This window comes from Moschus berezovskii, chromosome 6 (genome assembly GCF_049115385.1).
Source record: "Moschus berezovskii isolate FMDL1 chromosome 6, NW_MosBer_1.0, whole genome shotgun sequence".
In the NCBI taxonomy this organism is placed as follows: Eukaryota; Metazoa; Chordata; class Mammalia; order Artiodactyla; family Moschidae; genus Moschus; species Moschus berezovskii.
In genome coordinates, this window is record NC_142465.1 from 72430743 (window position 1) to 72455474 (window position 24732).

The 24732-nt window shown below is 38.5% G+C and overlaps 1 protein-coding gene across 1 annotated transcript in view; it reads left to right on the forward strand.

Annotated features, from left to right (window-relative positions):
• Window positions 1–266: 266 nt before the first annotated feature.
• The window catches only part of HCFC2 (host cell factor C2), a 51624-nt gene continuing 27158 nt past the window's right edge, over window positions 267–24732 (forward strand). Inside the window, exons 1-7 of the mRNA XM_055394376.2 lie at window positions 267–443; window positions 2145–2293; window positions 3674–3834; window positions 16217–16425; window positions 17163–17247; window positions 19784–19890; window positions 19999–20187. Of these exons, the coding sequence (XP_055250351.1) occupies window positions 281–443; window positions 2145–2293; window positions 3674–3834; window positions 16217–16425; window positions 17163–17247; window positions 19784–19890; window positions 19999–20187 (1063 nt within the window). The 5' untranslated portion in view covers window positions 267–280. The remainder of the gene's footprint in view (window positions 444–2144; window positions 2294–3673; window positions 3835–16216; window positions 16426–17162; window positions 17248–19783; window positions 19891–19998; window positions 20188–24732) is intronic.

Genomic DNA, 24732 nt, shown 5'->3' on the forward strand with positions numbered 1-24732 from the left:
ATCCGTTGCCCCGGGTGCCAAGACCAGCCACGTCGCCCGGGGGTAGGGGGGGACTCCCTTCCAGTACCTCGACCCCCCCACCCTGCCCCGCCCCGCTCCGCTCTTCACAGCCTTCCAGCCTTGCCCTGGACCCCCGCGATCACGTGACCATCATCCCCACCTTGGGGTACCGCCCGCCGCCCCACGCGCACAGCTGGAGGCCGGTCCCCGCCCTCCCCCGGGAGCAGCGGCGCCGGAGCGGGCGCGGTGCATTGTGGGCAGAGGGGCGGGGGTTGGGAAGATGGCGGCTCCCAGCCTCCTCAACTGGAGGCGGGTTTCCTCCTTCACGGGGCCGGTCCCCCGCGCCCGGCACGGACACCGAGCGGTGGCCATCCGGGAGCTGATGATCATCTTTGGAGGGGGCAACGAGGGTATCGCGGACGAGCTGCACGTCTACAACACCGGTAGGCGCGGCGGCGGTTCTCCGGCCCCGCCTGCGGGAGCCGCGGAGGGGGAGGGGAGGCGAGGCGGCGGCCGCGGCCCTGACAGCTGTCACCGCCGGGTCACTGCCTTCCCCGACCAGCAGCGAGGACTGCGGCCTGGCCTGGCCGGGCGGCCCCGCTCCCGCAGCGTCTCGGGCCGTAGCTCCGTTTCCCCGGGCTCCGCTCGGGCGGAACCGGCCCCGGAGCGGGGCGCGCCGGCCCTCCGGCAGACGGTCGTGGAGCACCCCCCCTTCCCTCCCGGCCCGCGCCAACGCTGCTGGCGGACGTAGGCGAGAGAGACTGTTTCCACCCGCCTGGGCCTCTTCCCGAAGTCTCGCCCACTCCGGTGCCCCGAGATACCTCCCTGTCAAAATCCAACTCCAAACCAGCGCTCCTCGGGCCTTTCCTGTCTTTGCTTTCCTTCCTTAGGAAGAGAATATAGGGGAAATGAGGAGGGAAAAGGAAAGGCCTTCTGGTACTTTCACCCCCAGTTGAGCCCCGTATCTGGCAGGTGGCAGTCAAGATTTTTACCCCGTTCTCGGCGCTCTTAACTGGCGGGGAAGTGGTTCGTGGGTGAGACCGGCGCCTGGGTCTGCGCAGTTGGGTGTGTGTGCCCAAGCTCAGCCGTTCGGCGCTCGGCGATCTGGGAGGGCGGTCGGCTTCAGCACCGCTGCGGATGAGAAATGCCTTGGGCCGCGAGGCCCTTGCCCTTGAGTACCTCTATGGAATATAAGGGAGGTTGGAATTTCATTTTTTTCCCACTTGTAAATGCGCCAGCTGTCACAAGGAAGCTGTTTTCTTGGTGTAACGTTAATTAATGAGTTTCAGATCAACGTCGCGATCCATAGCTTTTCTCTGGCCGAATAGCTTAATTGTAGCAGTCATTTAAATGAATAAAATGGTGCAGAAGGAGAAATTTTTTATTTTCTCACCTTCTCCTCCTTCTGGCACCCCAGCCTAAAAAGTTAGAAAGTTAATCGGTACTTCGGCAGAATGTGAAAATCTTGGCTTTGAAGTTAAGTTAGACCCAGTTAGAATTTTGCTCTGCCAGTTGCTTAGGATCAGCGCTAAAGTTAACTAAATCTAAGTATCAGATTTTTCACTTGTAAAATGGAGAGGATGATACTCCCCAAGTAGGGTTTTTGTTGAGAAATTAAATGATGTATAGATCAAGGCTTTTCAGCAGCGTGTCTATTGCCATTTGAACGAGATAATTTTTGGTTTTAGGGGGCTTCACTGTGCATTGGGCTTCCCTGGTGGCTCAGACGGTAAAGAATTGGCCTGCAGTGCGGAGACCTGGGTTCGGTCACTGGGTTGGGAAGGTCCCCTGGAGGAGGGTATGGCAACCGACTCCAATATTCTTGCCTGGAGAATCCCCATGCACCAGAGGAGCCTGGCGGGCTGCAGTCCGTGGTGTCGCAGAGTCAGACACGACTGAGCGACTCAGCACACGGATACTGTGCATTGTAAGATGTTTGGCAGCCCTAGTCCTCTACCCACTAGCTGCTAGTAGTACTCCCGCCTTTCCACTTAGGACAGCTAAAATTTTTTTATTTGTCCCTGACCGGGCAAAATCATTTCCAATTAAGAACCACTGATATAAACGATCCTTATAAAAGTACATACCCATAGTTTATGATAACTGTTTATTATAATTGGTTTTCATTTTATTTTGGCAACTAGTTACAAATCAGTGGTTCCTACCAGCTGTTAGAGGAGACATCCCTCCAGGCTGCGCTGCCCATGGATTTGTCTGTGATGGTACCAGAATATTAGTATTTGGGGGAATGGTTGAATATGGAAGATACAGCAATGAGTTATATGAGTTACAAGTAAGTGTATTTCAAATTTATTATCTCAGACTGAAATGTTAATAATGATATTGCTCTTAATTCTTTGAAAGATTGCAAAATATTTCATTAACATACTGAAGATAAGTGTGAGCTACACATTTTATAGCTTCAAGGAAAATGTTTCCACTTCACTAAAAAGACAAAGTTTCTAATGTAATTCTTTTTCCAATACCCAGTGCAACATTTGTAACATTAAGATATCTGTTACTTAGTATCAGTTGTACGAGTTATATTTGGACTTTTGTATCTTAGTGCAGTCTTTCTTAAGCTTTAGCCTGCAGCAAAAGCAGGGGAGGGGTTTGTGAAAACAGATTGCTGAGCCCCACCCTCAGAGTTTCTGTATCAGTATTGTCTACAGAGAATTTGCATTCCTGCTAAATTCACACCTACTGCTGATCCCCGGACCATACCTTTTGGAAAACTTATGCCTTAGTTATAAAAATTGTTCCTCTAATACTAATAATCACTACCCCCCCACGCCCCTGCGCATGCAGTGCGTACAAAAGAGGTAACAGTTTCAGATAGCTTTCCAAATTTGACTCTCCAATGAACGGACTCAGAGTCCACTGTGAGAGCCCTGACTAATTTTTATTCCTAAACTGTGCTTATATTGCCAAGGCTGTGATCATGAGGGTGTTTGGTAGTTGGCAGATGTAGATGGATTATGCCTGTTTATAAGCAGTTCATTTCAAAAAATTTCAATCCATGACTAGAGAGTAAGTTTTGGAGTTTGGTTTGTTAAATGATCTTTACTTTGGACTTCCCTAGCAGGCCAGTGGTTAAGACTCCACACTTCCACTTCAGGGAGCACAGATTTTATCCCTGGTTGGGGAACTAAGATCCCACATGCCCTGTGGTGTGGCCAAGAAAAAAAAAATTGTTTTTTATGATCTTTATGTTTATTTAAAGATTAAAATATATACCATTCATGGATTAACTAGTTTCAAAAGGTGAGAGTACATAAATTACATGTAATCTTAAAGTTATAAATAATTTTGAATTCTTCATCTGGAAAATATTGGATTGGCCAGAAGTTTGTTTGAGTTTCCCCATGATGTGTTGCTGAAAAACTCTAACAAACTTTTTGGCCAACCCAGTATTTTGTGATTACTAGTATTAATGATTATTAGCTTAGTTTGCCATTGTGGAAAGCTGTGAATATGGAAGACTAGACTGATTTTCTGTTGGAACACTCATTTTAATTTCAGAATTTATTTGATTATTTGCCATTTGTCCCCAAAGCAGTTTATTGAAGCCTTCTGATTGGATTCAGATTAAAATATATTGGTATGATACTTTAGTATTTTAACAGGAATGTTATGTGATTTTGTCTGAGTGTATTTATGCTCTTTTTTTTAGGCAAGTCGTTGGTTATGGAAAAAAGTGAAGCCCCATCCCCCTTCTTCTGGTTTACCTCCTTGTCCTCGGCTAGGACATAGCTTCTCTTTATATGGTAACAAATGCTATTTGTTTGGTGGCCTGGCAAATGAAAGTGAAGATTCAAACAATAATGTTCCCAGGTATGACAACACTATTTCAGATCAAATGTTTATTTTATGATTTAGATTAAGAACATGTAATTTCTTCCATCTTTAATTATTAAAAGCAATGAAGCTTATCCCTTTGCATTTGAACCTAACAGTGAACAAATTTGTGTCCATTTGTGATTTTTCCTTAGTTCCTGGAGTATATCAGTTTTCAAAACTGTGCCTTTTTTAAATCAAAATCATCTTACTAAATTGGTATTAATCAAAATCATCTTACTAAATTGGTATTAATATAACTGCTTGTGGCAGTTATGTTGTATACGTTGAGCCTTAATGTATTTTAGTTGTTGTAAGTGATAATGAAAAGTAACAGATGGTTATTTACAAATTATATTTCTTTGGGAATTTGGTGACAAAAATCAGAATATCAAATGAAGGCCATCATTTCCATTTTTCACATAGAAGCTGTTAAGAGTGGTTCACACAGCAAATACCTTTAGAATCAATCCTCTTCTTTTTTCAAACAACTAATCACTGCCTCTTTTCTTTTTGCATAATGTTTTGATCACATGGTCATTATAGCATTCAGGATTTGGAGGTTTAGAGTCCACAAGGTTGTTTTCTGATTCACTGCTTACCATATATGTGTCCTTTAGTGGAAGTAATCTAAGCCTGTTTTCCTTCACTGTGAAATGGGAGTGATTAAATACCTACCTTCCAGTGTCATTGTGATTGCTAAATAAGATCATTGGCATAATTTTCAAAGCACTTTCAAGTTGCCAGCAGCAATATCAGTAGTTGTCATCACCATTATAATGTGTCTTTTTACCTACATTAGATTGATTTTAGAGCCCTACTTTTTTTCCCCTACAAGCTTAAAAAAAATAACATATGCTAAAACTATGTAGAAAATTGGGAAACTAGAGAAAAAGAGGGAAAAAATGTACCCCTCACACTAATCCAGATACTTTTAGTACATGTCTTTTTTCATTTTTCCATTAAACAGATTTCTTTTGAGATACTGACTTGTGAAATTCAAGGAATTAGACAATGTACAAAGTTCTTTTTCACAGGATCCCTGTTCCCCAACATAGGAAGGCACACATAATTCAATTTGATGTGTATGTTTGGGGAACTTTTTCATATAACACATTGTATTGGTCAGTTTTTGTCGTGTTAAGGGTAAGCCTCTCAAGTTTATGCTGGTTGAGAGAATAACTAGATACATGTGATGCTTTTTAAAGCCTTGATTAAAGCCAGCACATTCATTTCTGTTGACATTCCATTGTTCAAAGCAAGCTGTAAGGCCAAGACCTGAGTGGGTGATGCAAGGATACATGTTTTGCTTTCTGGGAGAAGGGACTTGGGAATATTAATCTGATTCTACTCTTTTTTTTTTTTTAAATATAAGTGAGAGATTTCCTTTTGCTTTATGACTTTGGGTGTTTACTTGTTTGGTTTTTTTTTGTTTTTTTACCTTTAATAATATATCTTTACATGGCAGTAGATATGGATTAGCCTATTATTAACAGTGGAAAAGTAGTCTGAGTTATACAAATTATCTAACCATTCTCCTACAAACGGACACTTAAATATTTCCATTTTGCTATTATAGTTTTTGTGTAATAATTTTTTTTATAGGATTGATACTTATAAATGGAATTGGGAAGGAGATGGTGGTGATCAAAGGATACATTTTAAGTTTGTTTAGTTCAGTCGCTGAGTCTTCTCTGACTCTTTGCAACCCCATGAACTGCAGCAAGCCAGGCCTCCCTGTCCATCACCAACTTCCAGAGTTTACCCAAACTCGTGTTCAGTGAGTCGGTGATGCCATCCAACCATCTCATCCTCTGTCGTCCTCTTCTCCTCCCGCCTTCAATCTTTTCCAACATCTGGGTCTTTTCAACTCTTTGCATGAGGTGGCCAAAATATTGGAATTTCAGATTCAACATCATTCCTTCCAGTGAACACCCAGGGCTGATTTCCTTTAAGACGGACTGGTTGGATCCCCTTGCAGTCCAAGGGACTCTCAAGAGTATTCTCCAACACCACAGTTCAAAAGCATCATTCTCTGTGCTCAGCTTTCTTTATAGTCCAACTCTTACATCCATACATGACCACTGGAAAAACCATAGCCTTGACTAGATGTCTCTGCTTTTTAATATGCTATCTAGGTTGGTCATAACTTTCCTTACAGGGAGCAAGCTTCTTTTAATTTCATGGCTGCAGTCACCATCTGCAGTGATTTTGGAGCCCAGAAAAATAGTCAGCCACTGTTTCCACTGTTTCCCCATCTATTTGCTATGAAGTGATGGGACCAGATGCCATGATCTTAGTTTTCTGAGTGTTGAGCTTTAAGCCAACTTTTTCACTCTTCTCTTTCACTTTCATCAAGAGGTGCTTTAGTTCTTCTTCACTTTCTGCCATAAGGGTGCTGTCATCTGCATATCTGAGGTTATTGATATTTCTCCCTGCAATCTTGATTCCAGCTTGTGCTTCATCCAGCCCAGCGTTTCTCATGATGTACTCTGCATGTAAGTTAAATAAGCAGGGTGACAATATACAGCCTTGACATACTCCTTTTCCTATTTGGAACCAGTCTGTTGTTCCATGTCCAGTTTTAATTGATGCTTCCTGACCTGCATACAGGTTTCTCAAGAGGCATGTCAGGTGGTCTGGTATTCCCATCTCTTTCAGAATTTTCCACAGTTTATTGTGATCCACAGTCAAAGGCTTTGGCGTAGTCAATGAAGCAGAAATAGATGTTTTTCTGGAACTCTGTTGCTTTTTCGATGATCCAGCGGATGTTGGCAATTTGATCTCTGGTTCCTCTGCCTTTTCTAAAACCAGTTTGAACATCTGGAAGTTCACGTATTGTTGAAGCCTGGCTTGGACAATTTTGAGCATTACTTTAGTAGCGTGTGAGATGAATACAATTGCGCGGTAGTTGGAGCATTCTTTGGTATTGCCTTTCTTTGGGATTGGAATGAAAATTGATCTTTTCCAGTCCTGTGGCCACTGCTGAGTTTTCCAAATTTGCTGGCATATTGAGTGCAGCACTTTGACAGCATCACTTTTAAGGATTTGAAATAGCTCCACTGGAATTCCATCACCTCCGCTAGCTTTGTTAGTAGTGATGCTTTCTAAGGCCCACTTGACTTCACATTCCAGGATGTGTGGCTCTAGGTGAGTGATCGCACCCTCGTGATTATCTGGGTCATGAAGATCTTTTTTGTATACTTCTTCTGTGTATTCTTGCCTCCTCTTCTTAATATCTTCTTCTTCTGTTGTGTCCATACCATTTCTGTCCTTCATTGAGCCCATCTTTGCATGAAATGTTCCCTTGGTATCTCTAATTTTCTTGAAGAGATCTTTATTCTTTCCCATTCTATTGTTTTCCTCTATTTCTTTGCACTGATCACTGAGGAAGGCTTTCTTATCTCTGCTTTCTATTCTTTGGCACTCTGCATTCAAATGGGTATATCTTTCCTTTTGTCCTTTGCTTTTCACTTCTCTGCTTTTCACAGCTATTTGTAAAGCCTCCTCAGACAGCCATTTTGCTTTTTTTCATTTCTTTTTCCTGGGGATGGTCTTGATCCCTGTCTCCTGTACAGTGTCACGAACCTCCATCCATAGTTCATCTGGCACTCTGTTTATCAGATCTAGTCCTTTAAATCTATTTCTCACTTCCACTGTCTAATCATAAGGGATTTGATTTAGGTCACACCTGAGTGGTCTAGTGGTTTTCCCCACTTTCTTCAATTTCAGTCTGAATTTGGCAGTAAGGAGTTCATGATCTGAGCCACAGTCAGCTCCCAGTCTTGTTTTTGCTGACTACAGAGCTTTTCCATCTTTGGCTGCAAAGAATAAATCAGTCTGATTTCAGTGTTGACCATTTGGTGATGTCCATGTGTAGAGTCTTCTCTTGTGTTGTTGGAAGAGGGTGTTTGCTATGACCAGTGTATTCTCTTGGCAAAGTTCTATTAGCCTTTGCCCTGCTTCATTCTGTACTCCAAGGCCAAATTTGCCTGTTACTGGTATTTCTTGACTTCCTACTTTTGCATTCCAGTCCCTGATAATGAAAAGGACATCTTTTTTGGGTGTTAGTTCTAGTTAGGTACTCCTGAATCAACCTCCAAAGAGGTGGAACAATTTTATACTCCTAATGGCAGCATACAAGAGTGCCTTACACCCCTGGCAATACTGAATCATCTCACTCTTCTTAGTTTTTGCCAACATAGTTGGTGAAATATATTTCATAGTTTTATTTTGATTTATTTTTAAACTATAAATGAGCTTAATTAACAGTGCTTATTGAATAGTTACAATTCCTACTCTGAAATTGTTTAGGTCCATGTTTATTTTTGTTTAAAAATTGATAATATACCATAAAATTTATCCTTTTTATATGTACAGTTCATAGATTTTTCATAATTTAGAGTGTTGTGTAACCATCACCACAATCCAATTCTAGAATATTTCCATCATTCCAAAAAGAAACTTTTTTTTAATTGGAGGATAATTGCTTTACAGCGTTGTGGTAGTCTCTATGGGCTTCCCTGGTGGTTCATACGGTGGTTTCTGCTGTATATCAGCTCAAATCAGTCATAATTTTATATAGATATTTATATCTCCCCTCTCTCTGTAGCCTCCCTTGCCCCACATTCCACTCATCTAGGTCATCACAGAGCGCCAGGCTGGGCTGTCTCTGTGTTATATACCAGTTTCCCACTAGTTATCTGTTTTACACATGATACTGTACCTATGTCAATGCTACTTTTTCAATTTCTCATAGCCTCTCCTCCCCTCTCTGTGTCCACAAGTCCATTCTCTATATCTGCATTTCCATTTCTTCTCTGTAAATAGGTTCACCAGTACTGCTTTCCTAGCTTCCATATATATGTGTTACTATAAGAAACTTATTCATTTTCAGTCAGTCCTCATTCCCATACCAATACCCATGTAACTACCAGACTACTTTCTGTCTCTGTAGATTAGCTTTTCCTGAACATTTCATATGCATATGATTTTGTGCATTTATCTTCTTTCACTTAGCGTAATATTGAGGTTCAACCTTACTGTAGCATGTATCAAAAATGTTTTTTCCTTTTTATTGTTGAATAATACTCCATTGTACTGATATGTCACATTTTATTTATCTGTCATCAGTTGATAGACATTTGGATTGTTTCCAGTTTGGGGCTCTTATAATAATGCTGTTATCATTTGCCCACAAGTCTTTCTATGGGTATGTATTCATTGCTCTTGATTAGATACCTAGTAATAGAACTGATGAGTCATGTGGGAAATTTATATTTAACTTTTTAAGCACTACCATACTGTTTTCCAGTGACTACCATTTTACCTTCCCACCAGCAGTGTATAAGGGTTCCAAATTTTCCACATCCTTGATAACATTTGTTATTGTCTGTCTTTTTGACTGTAGCCAACCTAGTGGGTATAAGGTCATGTCTTATTATGGTTTTGGTTTGCATTTCCCTATTGACCAATGATGTTGAGTTTCTTTTCATGAGCTTTTTAGCCATTTATATATCTTCTTTGGTGAAATTTCTATTCAAATCTTTGTTCAGTTAAAAATTAAATTGTTTGATATAGATGACCATTAGGCACAAGAAAAGGTGCTGAACCTTGCTAATTATTAGAGAAATGCAAATCAGAATAACAATCATGTGCCACCTCACACTGGTCAGAATGGCCATCATTAAAAAGTCTACAAATAACAAATGCTCGAGAGGGTATGGAGAAAAAGAAACTCTCCTACACTGTTGATGGGAATATGAATTGGTATAGCCACTATGGAAAACAGTATGGAAGTTTCTTAAAAAACTAAAAGTTGTCATGCTGCTGCTGCTGCTGCTGCTGAGTCACTTCAGTCGTGTCCGACTCTGTGTGACCCCATAGACGGAAGCCCACCAGGCTCCCCCGTCCCTGGGATTCTCCAGGCAAGAACACTGGAGTGGGTTGCCATTTCCTTCTCCAATGTGTGAAAGTGGAAAGTGGAAAGTGAAAGTGAAGTCGCTCAGTCGTGTCCGACCCTTATCCCACTCCTGGGCATTTTTCCAAAAAAAACTATAATTCAAAAAGATGCATTTCACACCTATGTTCATAGCAGCACAGTTCACAATACCCAAGGCATGGAAACAACCTAAATGTCCATAGACAGATGGATGGATAAAGAAGATGTACATATATACAACAAAATACTACTCTGCCATAAAAAAGAATGAAATACTGATATTTGCAATAACATGGATAGACCTAGAGATGATCATACTTAGTGAAATAAGTCAAAAAGAGAAAGACAAATACCATATAATATCACTTATATGTGGGAGCTAATATATGATACAAATCAACTTATTTATGAAACAGAAATCGACTCACAGACATAGAGAACGGGCTTGTGGTTGCCATGGGGGAGGGGTGGATTGAGAGTTTCAGATTAGCAGATGCAAACTGTCAGATAGAGCTGGGTAAACAACAAGGTTCTGCTGTGTAGCACAGGGAACTATATTCAATATCCTGTGATAAACCATCATAGAAAGGAATATAAAAAAGAATGTATATAGATATGTATAACTGAGTCACTTTGCTGTACAACAGAAATTAATGTAGCATTGTAAATCAACTATACTTCAATAAAATAAATTTAAAAAATCAAATTTAGTTGTTTGTATTCTTATTATCGAGTTGTAAGACTATATATTCTAGATACAACTTTTTTAAAAAAATCAAATATATGATTTGCAAATATGGATTATGCTTTTAGCATCCTTTTTAAGAACTGTTTGCCTATTTCAAGGTTATAAAGATTTGTTCCTCTATTTTGTTCTAAAAGTTCTATAGTTTTATCCTTTACATTTATATCTATGGTTCTTTTTGAGGTAATTTTTATGCCTAAAGTAACTGAGTAAATTCATCCTTTTACATACGGATATTCAATTTTCCCAACACTATTCTTTGTAAAGATTATCCTTTTCTCATTATATTGTTTTGGCATCTTTGTTGACTATCAATTGACCATAAATGTAAGAGTTTATTCCTAGACTTTTAATTCTATTCCACTGATCTATATTTCTGGTCTTATGCCAGTACCACATTATCTTAATTACTGTAGCTTTGTAGTAAGTTTTGAAATAGGAAGATCTAAGTTCTCAAATTTTATTCTTTTTTCAAGAATGTTTTCGCTATTCTGAATCCTTTGCATTTCTGTGTAAATTTTAGGATCACCTTGCTAGTTTCTGCAAAATGTTCTCCTAATATTTTGATAGGGAATGTGTTGACTGGATATATCTATATTTGAAGAGTTTCTATCTTATTAGTATTGAGTCTGCTAGTCTATAAACATGGAATGTCTCTACATTTATTTAGATCTTCTTTAGGTTGTTAGTCAGCAATGTTTTCAGATTTTCAGTGTACTAATCTTGCTCTTGTTTTGTTAAATTAATTTTTAATTTTTTATTCTTTTTGATGACATTGTGACTAGATTTGGCTTCTTAATTTCATTTTTGGATTGTTCATCCCAGGGACGGTGGAGTCTGGTGGGCTGCTGTCTGTGGGGTCGCACAGAGTCGGACACGACTGAAGCGACTTAGCAGCAGCAGCAGCATTGCTAGCATATAGAAATAAAGTTGGTCTCTTTCTATTGATCTTGACCAGTATATTGATCTTGTATCCAATGACAAAATTTTATTATTCTAATCACATTTTCATGGATTACAGTTTTTATTACTGTTTTTTATATGTTCTATATATTTATATATTCTAAATAATATTTTCCAAGTCTTTTGTTTGCTCACCCCCCTTTTAAGAGTTTTCCTTTTTCCTTTATCAAGTATGATGATATATATTTTTTAATGGCTTTCTGGCTTTGTGTCCTGCTTACTAAGAAGACTTTCCTATCCCAAAACTATAAAAGTAATTTTTTTATCATTTTTTCTAGTACATTCACAGTTTTGCTTTTTATGTTTAAAATGTTAATGCACTTGCAATCTATTTTTGTAGTTTTTTACTTTTTCATCTGAACGAATTTTTGGTTCTCCCACAACCATTTGTTAAGTAAGCCAGTCTTCTTCCACCTCCCCACTGTTTTGAAGTCCCATCTCTGTCATATCTTAATTCTCATAGAAATGGGTCTTTTTCTAGTCTCTCTACCCCAGGGGTTATGAACTACTCTTTGTATGTAAAATTTGGCTTCAGTTCAGTTCAGTCGCTCAGTCGTATCCGACTCTTTGCGACCCCATGAATCACAGCACGCCAGGCCTCCCTGTCCATCACCAACTCCTGGAGTTCACTCAAACTCATATCCATCGAGTCGGTGATGCCATCCAGCCATCTCATTCTCTGTCGTCCCCATCTCCTCCTGACCCCAATCCCTCCCAGCAGCAGGGTCTTTTCCAACGAGTCAACTCTTCGCATGAAGTGGCCAAAGTATTGGAGTTTCAGCTTTAGCATCAGTCCTTCCAGTGAACACCCAGGATTGATCTCCTCTAGAATGGACTGATTGGATCTCCTTGCAGTCCAAGGGAGTCTCAAGAGTCTTCTCCAGCACCACAGTTCAAAAGCATCAATTCTTCGGCGATCAGCTTTCTTCACAGTCCAACTCTCACATCCATACATGAACACGGGAAAAACCATAGCCTTGACTAGATGGACCTTTGTTGGCAAAGTAATGTCTCTGCTTTTTAATATGCTGTCTAGGTTGGTCATAACTTTCCTTCCAAGGAGTAAGCATCTTTTAATTTCATGGTTGCAATCAGCATCTGCAGTGATTTTGGAGCCCCCAAAAATAAAGTCTGACACTGCTTCCACTGTTTCCCCATCTATTTCCCATGAAGTGATGGGACCAGATGCCATGATCTTTGTTTTCTGAATGTTGAGCTTCAAGCCAACCTTTTCACTCTCTTCTTTCTGTTTTTGCTAGTGAGTTTCATTGAAACACAGTCATTCCTGTTTATATACATGTTGTCTCTGGCTGTTTTCTTATTAAAAGAACAGAGTAGACTTGAACTTATGACATATAAAGCCTAAAATATTTACTATCTAGCTCTGTATAGAAATATTATCAGCTTTTCTTCTAAACTCTTTTCTGTTTCATTAATATACTTAATATTTACCTTTCATTAAGTGATGTTTGCTATAAGTTTCCATTATATGCCTTTGGTCAGATTAAGGAAGCTTTTGTAAAAAAAATTATATATACATATATATGTGAAGTATGTTGTTGTTCAGTCACTGAATCGTGTCCAAGTCTATACTTGTTTATGAAATATCATGTCATGTGCCTTGTGCTCAGTTGTGTCCGACTCTTTGACCCCACGGACTGTAACCTGCCAGGCTCCTCTGTGGATGGGATTATGAAGTATAGTCGTATAATATTCTATAAGTTTTAGGTGTGCAATATAGTGATTAACAATTTTTGAGGTTATACTCCATTTATAGTCATTACAAAATATTGGCTGTATTCTCTGTGTTGCACAATATGTTCTTGTAGCTTGTTTTATACCTAATGGTTTGTACCTCTTCATCCCCTCCCTCTATGCCTCCTCCCTTCCCTCTCTCCACTGGTAGCCATTACTTTGTCCCCTATATCTGTGAGTCTGATTCTTTTTTGTTATACTTAGTAGTTTGTTGTACTTTTCTAAGTTCCTGTAATTAAGGAAGTTTTCTTAAATCTGTAGTTTGATAATTCATTTTTTTCTCTTTTTAACCAAAAGTGTATGTTGAGCATAATTAAAAATTTTTTTCAAATGGAAAGTTTTGTTATTATCACTAATATCTAGTTTTATTATGCTGAATTAAAAAAATACGGTCTATGGAGTTTCTTCTTTTTAGTGATTATTTTTGTGCTCTATTTCACAGTCATTTTTTGTAACTATTCCATAGTTGTTCATAAGATCATGAGTTCTTGACTGTTTGGGTAAAAGGTTCTTTATTAAATCAGTGTCTTAAATTATTATTCAGAACTGTTTATGCTGTAGATTTGGTCATATCAACTTCTGAATGACATGTTAAAATCTCCCAGTGTGATTGTGAATTTGTGTTTTGTTCTTTATATATAATTTCAACCTGTGTTTATAATTTTGTTACAGACTTACCTTTCATAAATAGGACTAACAGTTAATTAATATGAACTGTTTACAGCATGCTGGCTGGTATTCATTCTGACCTGTTTAAATCTATGCCATATCAGTTGTTAAATAGTTTTATTATCATCCTTGCTATGCTTCCCTTGTGGATCAGTTGGTAAAGAATCCGCCTGCAATGTGGGAGACCTGGGTTTGATCCCTGGGTTGGGAAGAGCCCTAGGAAAAGGGAAAGGCTACCCACTCCAGTAGTCTGGCCTGGAGAATTTCATGGACTGTATAGTTCTTGGGGTCGCAAAGAGTCGGACACGACTGAGTGGCTTTCACTTTCAGTTGTTGTTAATAACTTATAGTTGGATTTGGGGTTCTTTTGATTCCCCTGCACATTCCCTACCTTGAAGAGACTTTGTCTTATAATAGGGAAGTTTTTTTTCCTGCCCATGTAATTTTATGTCTTCCATAAACTCTGCTTGTTGTTGCTTCTCCATACCCATTTCTCTTCCTTTGTAGATTTGTAAAAGTTGTGATGAGGGTGAATATTTGTGTATTTATGTAATTTTTACTTCCTGTTCTGTGAACTGCCTATTTATACCTTTTACCTATGTCTATTGTGTGATTGCTCATTATCTTGATTTTTTTATTTTATAGGTCTTTATATTAAAAAAATTTTATCTCTTTTCTGTGATGTAAACTAAATTGTTTTCAGTTTTTCTTTTCTCTTGACACTGTTTATACTTGTTTTTTTCCTATCCTACCTCTATAGATTATGCTTTTCCCCCCATCTTCCTTTTTCTTGATTTATTGTTTTTCTCTGATTCATTCTTTCCTTCCAGTGATTTGAAAATTATTCATGCTATTTCTATGCTTCCTTTTGTTGCTTGGAAATTATCACATACATTTAAACCAAAGATACCTTTTCATCTTTGAAAATAATTATCTTTATCTGTAGCCTTTTTTTGCTTACTCCTTTTTTTCTGTTTTGTAGCATTGTGAATCTTATTCCAAATGACAGTAATGTTAAGAAATTAATTTTTTGATTAGTCTTTCTCAGTGATTATTTAGACCTCACAACCACAGTTATCAACATCAATTTAAATTTAATTATAAATTACTAGTTTATTTGTACAACCATTTCTTTCCTTCAGTATATTCTTTCTTAGATTTCTTTTTATTTTTCATGGATGATCTAGAATCATTTTTTCACAAAACAAATTATATGGCTAAACTTTGAAGTTTTATATGTTCTGAAATGTTTAATTTTGCCTTCATACTTGAGTAATAATTTGATTACTCAATTTATTGAGAAATAGATTCCTATGAAAATCATTTTGCTTAAAACATAGAAAACATCCATGTCACAGATGAGAAGTCTAATGCCAATTTCTAGAGTAAAAAAGCTATGTAGGACATTGCTATCACATTATAGAGTGAAAATTTATAAAGAAAAAAAAGTTGCAAAGGAACATTTGTAGTATACCTCGCTTATACGTATGTAGCTATCCATAGAGAGAGAGGTCTTAAAGGGTATTTACTAATTATTGTCAGTAGTGATTGTTCCGGTTATCTAGTACCATATAATAAATTGCTCCAAAAGTTAGTGATGGAAAATAGCAACCATTTTATTGTGTCCATGGATTCTGTCCTTGGAAAATTCATATGGGACACAGCAGTGATGGCTAGGCCCTCAGATAGGAAGGCTTGAATGGTCACTCCCATGTCTGATGCCTCAGCTGGGATGGCTAAAGGATGGACTCAACTAGGACTGTCATCCTGTGTGCCTATGTGTGTCCTGTTCAGATGGTGGTTTTGTGACAGTTGAACTTTCATGGAGGTTCAGGATTCCGAATGCAAGTGTTCACTAGTGAAGCTGCATTGGCCTTCTGTGACTCAGCCCCAGAAGTCACATAGTGTCATTTCACTGTACTCTATTAGTTAAAGCAGTCACAACCTACCCAACACCAAGGGGAGCGGACATAAATCCTACTTGCTGTAGGGAAGAAGGTCAGGGAATTTGAGGCTGTGTTTTGAAACCATCACGGTATTGTCGTGGACACGAGTGTAGGCTGTATGGTGGCAAGTTTTTTTAATCTCTTCTGTTCACTGGTGATCCCCACAAGAGTGCCTGGTACACAGTAATGTTTGATAAATGGCATTGAATGAATGAGTTATGGGGTTTCTGCTCTCCTAATATTTTTCTGTACTGTATGACTTTTTCACAGTAAGCATATATTATTTTTATAAGTAGAAATAAAAAGCAAATAAAAGGTATGTATTATATTAATGTTTTAATTTCTTTCATTATATCCTAGATATTTAAATGACTTCTATGAGTTGGAGCTACAGCATGGTTCTGGTGTTGTGGGTTGGAGCATTCCAGTGACTAAAGGGATTGTGCCTTCTCCAAGAGAATCCCACACAGCTGTTATATATTGCAAAAGAGATTCTGGAAGTCCTAAAATGTATGTTTTTGGTGGAATGTGTGGTGCTCGCCTGGATGATCTATGGCAACTTGACTTAGGTGAGCTTAAGCTGATTCAGGCTCAGAAATTCATTATGACTGATAAAGGCAAATATAAAAAGTGCCTTGAAAAATATTTTTATTACAGTATTGAGTTGTACTTAGATTTAATATGAATGGTTGCTGATGAGTCAAGTTGAACAAATGAATGTTTGATTTATGATAGTAACACTCCTGGGCTTCCTATAAGTAGGGTCACCATATGTTCTGGTTTGCCTTTAATGGTCCTGTTTTATGCTTATTGTCCCATGTAATTATCAGTAGTACCTCCTTTCACTCTGTAAAGTGTCCCAGTTGAGGATGATTAAATTTATGTGGTTACCCTGTCTATAGTAAGTGTGGCATTAGTAATGTTACAGCTGGTCGATAAAAAAATCCTTGCATGGCTATTTTAAGGGACTGTAGGAATGACTATTTGGAAGATACACGCACTGTCACTTCTGAGTGTTCTGCACAATGTGCTCTTACTTAAAGTGTTGAAAACCTTAATCTGGTCTTAATTCAAAATTGTTTGCACCCTAAATACCTCTCCATTGCAAATACTAACAATGAAGTGTAAATAGATTGCTGTGATTGACAGTTTGTGTCAGCTGGAAATGTTTAAGATGAAATTCAAATAATGGTTTTGAAACATTTTAGCTTCATTTTGGTAGGTCCCTTTTTAAAAATAATTCTGGAAGTTGAAGTAATTCTCTATTATTAGATTAAGTTGCTAATATACTTGTTTTTATTTTTAGAAACTATGTCATGGTCAAAACCAGAAACTAAAGGGACAGTGCCACTTCCACGAAGCCTTCATACAGCCAGTGTTATAGGAAATAAGTATGGTGTTATTTTGTTTTTTGGTCTTTTTTTCTTTTTAACAAACTTAAGAAAGATATGTGCAAAGAAGAGTGATGCTGCTAGTTTCTTGAAGATAATTTGATAATGCTTGATTGCACTTACTGAAACCAAAATAATATGTGCACAGGAGCTAAAATATCATGCATTTTCTTGTCATACTCCCTCTTCTGCTTCTTTGCATTCCTTACGTCAGGCACAGAGTGGGTATTACATAAGGGTAAAGCAGGGTGATGTCAAACTTATCTGTCCTCCATCAATAGATTTGACACACGTAACTCATTGTTTCTTCTTACACATTTTTGGTAGGGCTTGATTCATACTCAGGTGTATATTTAGCTTCTGTGTTCAATGATTATACTTTGGATGGCATTATGGATAGAAGGTGGACTCTGTAACCAGATTACCTGAATTCAGGTCTCAGCTTGGATGCTTGTACTGTCTGTTTAGGGGCAAAGAAACTTATCTCTCTGTACTTCAGATTACTCGAGTATCAGTCAGTTCAGTTCAGTCGCTCAGTCGTGTCCGACTCTTTGTGACCCCATGGACTGCAGCACACCAGGCCTCCCTGTCCATCACCAACTCCTGGAGTTTACTCAAACTCATGTCCATTGAGTCAGTAATGCCATCCAACCATCTCATCCTCTGTCATCCCCTTCTCCTCCCGCCTTCAATCTTTCCCAGCATCAGGGTCTTTTCAAATGAGTCAGGTCTTTGCATCAGGTGGCCAGAGTATTGGAGTTTCAACTTCAGCATCAGTCCTTCCAGTGAATATTCAGAACTGATTTCCTTTAAAGGAAATGGCAACCCACTCCAGTGTTCTTGCCTGGAGAATCCCAGGGACGGGGGAGCCTGGTGGGCTGCCATCTATGGGGTTACAGAGTCGGACACGACTGAAGCAACTTAGCAGCAGCAGCAGCAGCAGTTGGCTCTCCTTCCAGTCCAAGGGACTCTCAAGAGTCTTCTCCAGCACCGTAGTTCAAAGCATCAATTCTTCAGCACTCAGCTTTCTTTATAGTCCAACTCTCACATCCATACATGACTACTGGAAAAACCACAGCCTTGACTAGACAGACCTTTGCTGGCAAAATAACGTCTCTGCTTTTTAATATGCTGTCTGCTGCTGCTAAGTTGCTTCAGTCGTGTCCGACTCTGAGCCCACCAGGCTCCTCCATCCCTGGGATTCTCCAGGCAAGAACACTGGAGTGGATTGCCATTTCCTTCTCCAATGCAGGAAAGTGAAAAGTGAAAGTGAAGTCGCTCAGTCGTGTCCGACTCTTAGTGACCACATGGACTGCAGCCTACCAGGCTCCTCCATCCATGGGTTTTTCCAGGCAAGAGTACTGGAGTGGGTTGCCATTGCCTTCTCCAAATATGCTGTCTAGGTTGGTCATAACTTTTCTCCCAAGGAGTAAGCATCTTTTAATTTCATGGCTGCAGTCATCATCTGCAGTGATTTTGGAGCCCCCAAAAATAAACTCAGCCACTGTTTCCACTGTTTCCCCATCTATTTGCCATGAAATAATGGGACTGGATACCATGATCTTTGTTTTCTGAATGTTGAGCTTTAAACCATCTCGAGTATAAAATGGGGATAATAGTAAAACCTCCTTCACAAGGCTCCCATAAGGACTGAATGAGTCAGTACATACAAAATGCTTCCAACAGTGCCTGGTACATAAAGAGCACTCCTTCAAGGTTCAGTTCAGTTCAGTTCAGTCGCTCAGTCATGTCTGACTCTTTGTGACCCCATGAATCACAGCACGCCAGGCTAACTGTCATCAACAAGTTCCCTTTTTTATGCAACACTGAGCCAGGATTAGGAATATTGTTTTCAGTAGAATTTAAGTAAGTACTTATTTCTGTGGAGACTTTATCTTAAAGGTAACCTTTTAGGAGACAACAGTTATAATTTAGAACCTCATTAGTTCTTCTCAAAAATAACCATAAGCAAAATCTAGTAAGATATCCATTTTTTTAAACAGCAGAACTCTTTTATAAAATGTGGTTTTCTACTGGAACTATAATATAGAAAACAGATTTTAAAAAATAGAGCTTCTCTGGTTGGCGTGAGGCTACATGGCCTAAGCTCTTCCTGATGAGCCTTACCTCTTCAGTAACCACTGGGCATGTCTCAAGAACCTTTAGGACTCTGAGGAACATAGTTTAACGTTTTTTATTTGATGATATCAGTGACCAAAGTTATATGAAACTGAATTTTCTTTGGTTACTATACACATCAATTCTAAATTTGACTTTGAATGTCATGCTTCTGGCTGAGGTACCCCTTAGTATATTGCATACAATATTGATTTTCAAATGTGTTATAATTGAAATATTTCCTTCTTTAAATAACTGGCCAGAGAGAAATAATTTTGATTCTGTATGGCTTCATAAAATTATAAACTCTAGAATGAAGGCCAGTTTATTCATTATCGTATTTGCATTTCCTTGACAGTGATAAGTGATTTTAAAAAGAAAACCAGCTCCTTTATGTTTTCCTTTTGTTGTTGTTCAGGATGTACATCTTTGGTGGATGGGTTCCACATAAGGGGGAGAATATTGAGACTTCACCTCATGATTGTGAATGGAGGTGTACCAGTTCATTTTCTTACCTGAATCTTGGTGAGTCTTTTAAGAATTATTTACTAAAATAAAATTTATTAATAAAATAATTTTTATTATTTTGTCATTTAAGAGAAGTTGATCAGTCCTGGATATTTCTGTGTTTAGATACAGCAGAATGGACCACCCTAGTATCAGATTCTCAGGAAGATAAGAAAAATTCGAGACCAAGACCAAGAGCTGGACACTGTGCTGTTGCAGTGGGCACGCGATTGTACTTCTGGAGCGGAAGAGATGGCTACAAAAAAGCACTGAATAGTCAAGTGTGCTGCAAGGATCTTTGGTATCTTGATACTGGTAGGTAAGAGTATTTAACAAAGTTTTTCTTTAGATAAACGATCAAGTAATGTCTATCTTTTGAACTTGCTGTCATGTCACTGCCTCTCTTTTTCATAATTAAAAATGAATGGAAGAAATGATATATGTAGAAATTTTCCATTCTAGAGGAGTTTCTTAATTTCCCTCTCCTTGAGTTTAGAATGAATTTAGTGACTCCCTTCTGAAGAATAGAGTATGGAAAGGGAAAACTAGTAGCTTTGCAGTGTAGAAACCTGGCAAACATCACCTTAAGTAATCAAGGTCAGTATCACTAGTGATAAGTTGTGTTGGTATCAGTTAGTCCCTGCCTCCCATATCCTGTGATAAGAAGATACTTCACCTCTGTGGTACTTTTCTCCAAAATGCATAATACCATTCTAAATATGAGAACATATCAGACAAATCCAAACTGAGGGACATTCTAGATGTTTTACAGGCTATGTGAACAGTATTCTTCAAAAGTTTAAAGTGATGAAAAACAAAGAAAGACTAAGAAATAGTCACAGATTGGAGGAGACTAGGGAGATATGATGACTAAATATAAGGTGACATCCTGGAACAAAAACCATTTATTGAAAAAGTGGCAAAATCTGAAGAGTCTGTAGTTTGGTTAATAACTAGTGCTGTTGTTTAGTTGCTCAGTTATGTCCAGCTCTTTTGCAACCGCATGGACTGTGTAGCCTGCCAGGCTCCTCTGTCCATGGGATTTCCCAGGCAAGAAACTGGAGTGGGATGCCATTTCCTTCTCCAGGGGATCTTCCTGACCCATTGAAGATGTGTCTTCTGCATTGGCATGTGGATTCTTTACCACTGAACCACCAGGGAAGTCTTGATAAATACTGTTATTCCAGAGTTCATTTCTTAGTTTTAACAAGTGTGTTAGCTTTAGGAAATACTTAGCAAAAGGTATATGGGAACTCTGCAGTTTTTCTATAAATCTAAAATTATTCCAAAATAAAAAAATTTTTTTAAGAAGTATTATAATAAAAAATAATTTTTAGTATAGAACTCATGTCCATTTTTTTTTTCAATAAATATTCATTGATTTTATTGGTTGACAGCTGTGAATAGGAACTGTTCTAAATGCTGAGAATACATCAGTGAATAAGACTGATAGCATCTGTCCTGGCAAAGAACTTATATACTATAAGATAGTGTGAGGACAGAAGGTTGATGGGCAGTAATCAGACAAATAAACAAAATAAATTTAGTTGTGGGTAAGTATCTGAAGACAGTAAAATAGAACAGTAAGATAGTATTGGGAGGTACTAGGAATGGGGTGAAGTGGGGTGGCTACTGGAGAATGGGTAGTCAGGAAAGGGTGAACTGGCATTTGAGATGTAATACAAATGAAGAGGGCATGGCAACCCACTCCAGTGTTCTGGCCTGGAGAATCCCATGGACAGAGGAGCCTGGCGGTCTACAGTCCATAGGGTCGCAGAGTCGGACACGACTGAAGTGACTTAGCACAGCACAGCACCAAATGATGAGAGAGTGCTATCCATGTAAAAAGCCAGGGAGTGGGGCGGGGAGGGGACACTATAGGAAGAATGAAAAGCAAGCATGAGGTCCCTGAGATGGGAATACTTGGCATGTTTGGCAGCAGATCTGAGCTGAGTAAAAGAGTGTAGGCATGGAGATTAGAGCGAGGACCACAGGACAGATTATGTAAGACCTGGAACATAGTGGTAAAGATTACATTGTTTTTAAAATACAATGGTAGAGTGATTTATTAGTTTGGAGGAGAGATGTGTCATGATCTGATGTGTATTTTGGAATCGTCAATGAACTTGTGTGGAAAATAAATTATAGGGGGCAAAAGTAGACACAGAGAGACAAAAAAAAAAGGCTTTTGCAGTTGTCAAAGAAATCTTCGACTTAGAGGTGGAGAGAGTGGCTAACTTTGAAATGTATTTTACAGTTCTTGTTAACACAACTGACTGATGAGTTGGGTGTGGCAGTTGACAGAGAAAAAAAGGGTGAAGTTTTTACCTTGAATAATATGGTGTTATTTCCCTTTACTGAGATGGGAAAGATTGTGGAGAAAACAGTCTTGTGAAGAAAATTAAAAGTTCCATTTAAACCTTGCTAAGTTTGAAATAAGGAGATCAGTTAAGCAGTTGAAGGAATAAAGAAATCTAAAAGGCAGTAGAGAAATCAGATCTGGAGACATAATATATGTTTTATGAGAAAAGCAGTTATAAAACATACCTATGATTCCAGTTTTTCTTTTAAGTGTATAAAAAGGAAAATCTGGAAGGATATACTGTGTACCAAAGTAATAAGAGGTGAGATTATACATTTTTAAAAAAGGTTTTCTCTCTTATCTGTATTTTCTACAGTAGCACGTGTTGCTTTTATAATGTAGAAACTTTAATTTTAAAATTAAGATTTAAAAATTTTTGAAGATACTTGAAAAAGTAATAAATGGAACAATTAAGTTAGAGACTAAATGCTTTCTATACAAAAAGTAGGGACATGAACATATTAGGCTAGGAGGTAGGAAAAAATACAGAAAATTGAACTTATGATTCAACTTTGAAGTTGGGAATTATGAGCTGAAGTCTAAGGATGAGAATCTAATCAGTCTCTGAAATTAAAAGAAATATGTGCACATATAAATTGTTTCCAGTAGCAACTATGTTACTTTAACAAGATTCTCTAAGAGATCTGAGACTTTAAAAGATTAAAAATCACTGTCTCTGAATGGCCAGTTTTTCATAAACCTTTTGATAGAAGGCTATAGACAGGAATATCTGTCTAAAAGTAATCATGGCCACTATCATGAAAATAAAATTTAGATTTTGCTTTTTCTCTTGCTAACTTGGCATCAGTTTCGGTGGGGGAGGGATATAAAGGTTCTTCATCCTGCCTTTTTTTTTTTAACTTTTAGTTAAGTTTTGTGCACTTGAGCACATATAAAGATTAATATAGTTCTATAAGGCTTTTTCAAAAATGAAAACCAGCAGTCTTTTGCTCCCACTTTCCTCCCATCTTTCTTGTTTCACAAGCATGTGCTTTCAGCTCTGTTAAACAGTTCCTATGGTATTTACCTTCATATCTCCATATAACATGAATATATTACTCTTTTTTCAGTTTAGTCATAATATGCTCATTTTCTCAAACTGTGGAAGTCGTGGAAGTCAAGGATTTCTCACTTCTTCCCACCACTCCTTACCTCTCTCCTATGCACTTTCTCTAACCCCTACTCTCTCAGTCTGACTGATTATGATTACACCATCATTTTGTTAGATGAAAGTTGTGTTTTACATTCAGTTCAGTTCAGTCGCTCAGTCGTGTCCCACTCTTTGCGACCCCATGAACCGCAGCATGCCAGGCCTCCCTGTCCATCACCAACTCCCGGAGTCCACCCAAACCCATGTCCGTTGAGTCGATGATGCCGTCCAACCATCTCATCCTCTGTCGTCCCCTTCTCCTCCTGCCCTCAATCTTTCCCAGCATCAGAGTCTTTTCCAATGAGTCAGCTCTTTGCATGAGGTGGCCAAAGTATTGGAGTTTAAGCTTCAACATCAGTCCTTTCAATGAACACCCAGGACTGATCTCCTTTAGGATGGACTGGTTGGATCTCCTTGCAGTCCAAGGGAGTCTCAAGAGTCTTCTCCAACACCACAGTTCAAAAGCATCAATTCTTCGGCGCTCAGCTTTCTTTATAGTCCAACTCTCACATCCATACATGACCACTGGAAAAACCATAGCCTTGACTAGGCGGACCTTTAACCATATAAACATAATCACAGGTAAGCTAAGTGGAATGCCTAGAGAGGTGATTATCTCTCATGTCCAACTTCTTCATTTGCTTTGGATTAGTAATGGTCACCTTGTTTTAGATTTGTATATATTTACCACTAATTCAGTCTATGCTCTCTTGTTTAAATCTTCTCTCGTTATGGTTAGATGCATCAGATATTCTATCAGATTTCCTCACCTTGAAGAAATTTCTCCTCCTCCAATCTGGGATGTAAAGGGTATATTGGAACTCTACCCTCTACAGATTGAGTATACCTGTCCTCTTAGAGTCTCCTTTTGTCATATTCCTGAGGATGTCTTTGGCCTCTCACCTGTGCTGGATGCCCTACTTCCTGGATCTCTTATTTTTCCCTTTCTTAGTTTATGTCCTCATTTTTGTAGAAGACATCCCAGGAAAAGGGTGCATAGGTGATATATTTATTTTGAGATTTTGCATTGTTTGAAAATACATTCAGTATTCCTTCCCACAAAATTGGCAGTTTGAGTGGAAATAGAATTGTATATTGGAAGTCATTATCCTTCAGAATTTTGGAAGCTGGGGAAAATATTTTTTGAAAGGTGTTATATTGTATTCAAACTTCTGGTGTTTTTGTTGAGAAATCTAAACCACTTCTGATTTTTGGTCCTTTTAAATGTGAACTTCCCCCTCATGTTTAATAGCTTTTAGGATTTTTTCCTTGTTTCTACTGTTCTTAAATTTTATGATGTGTGTTGTGTGTCTTGTGTGTTTTTTTTTAATTCCTTGTGTTGAGTTCT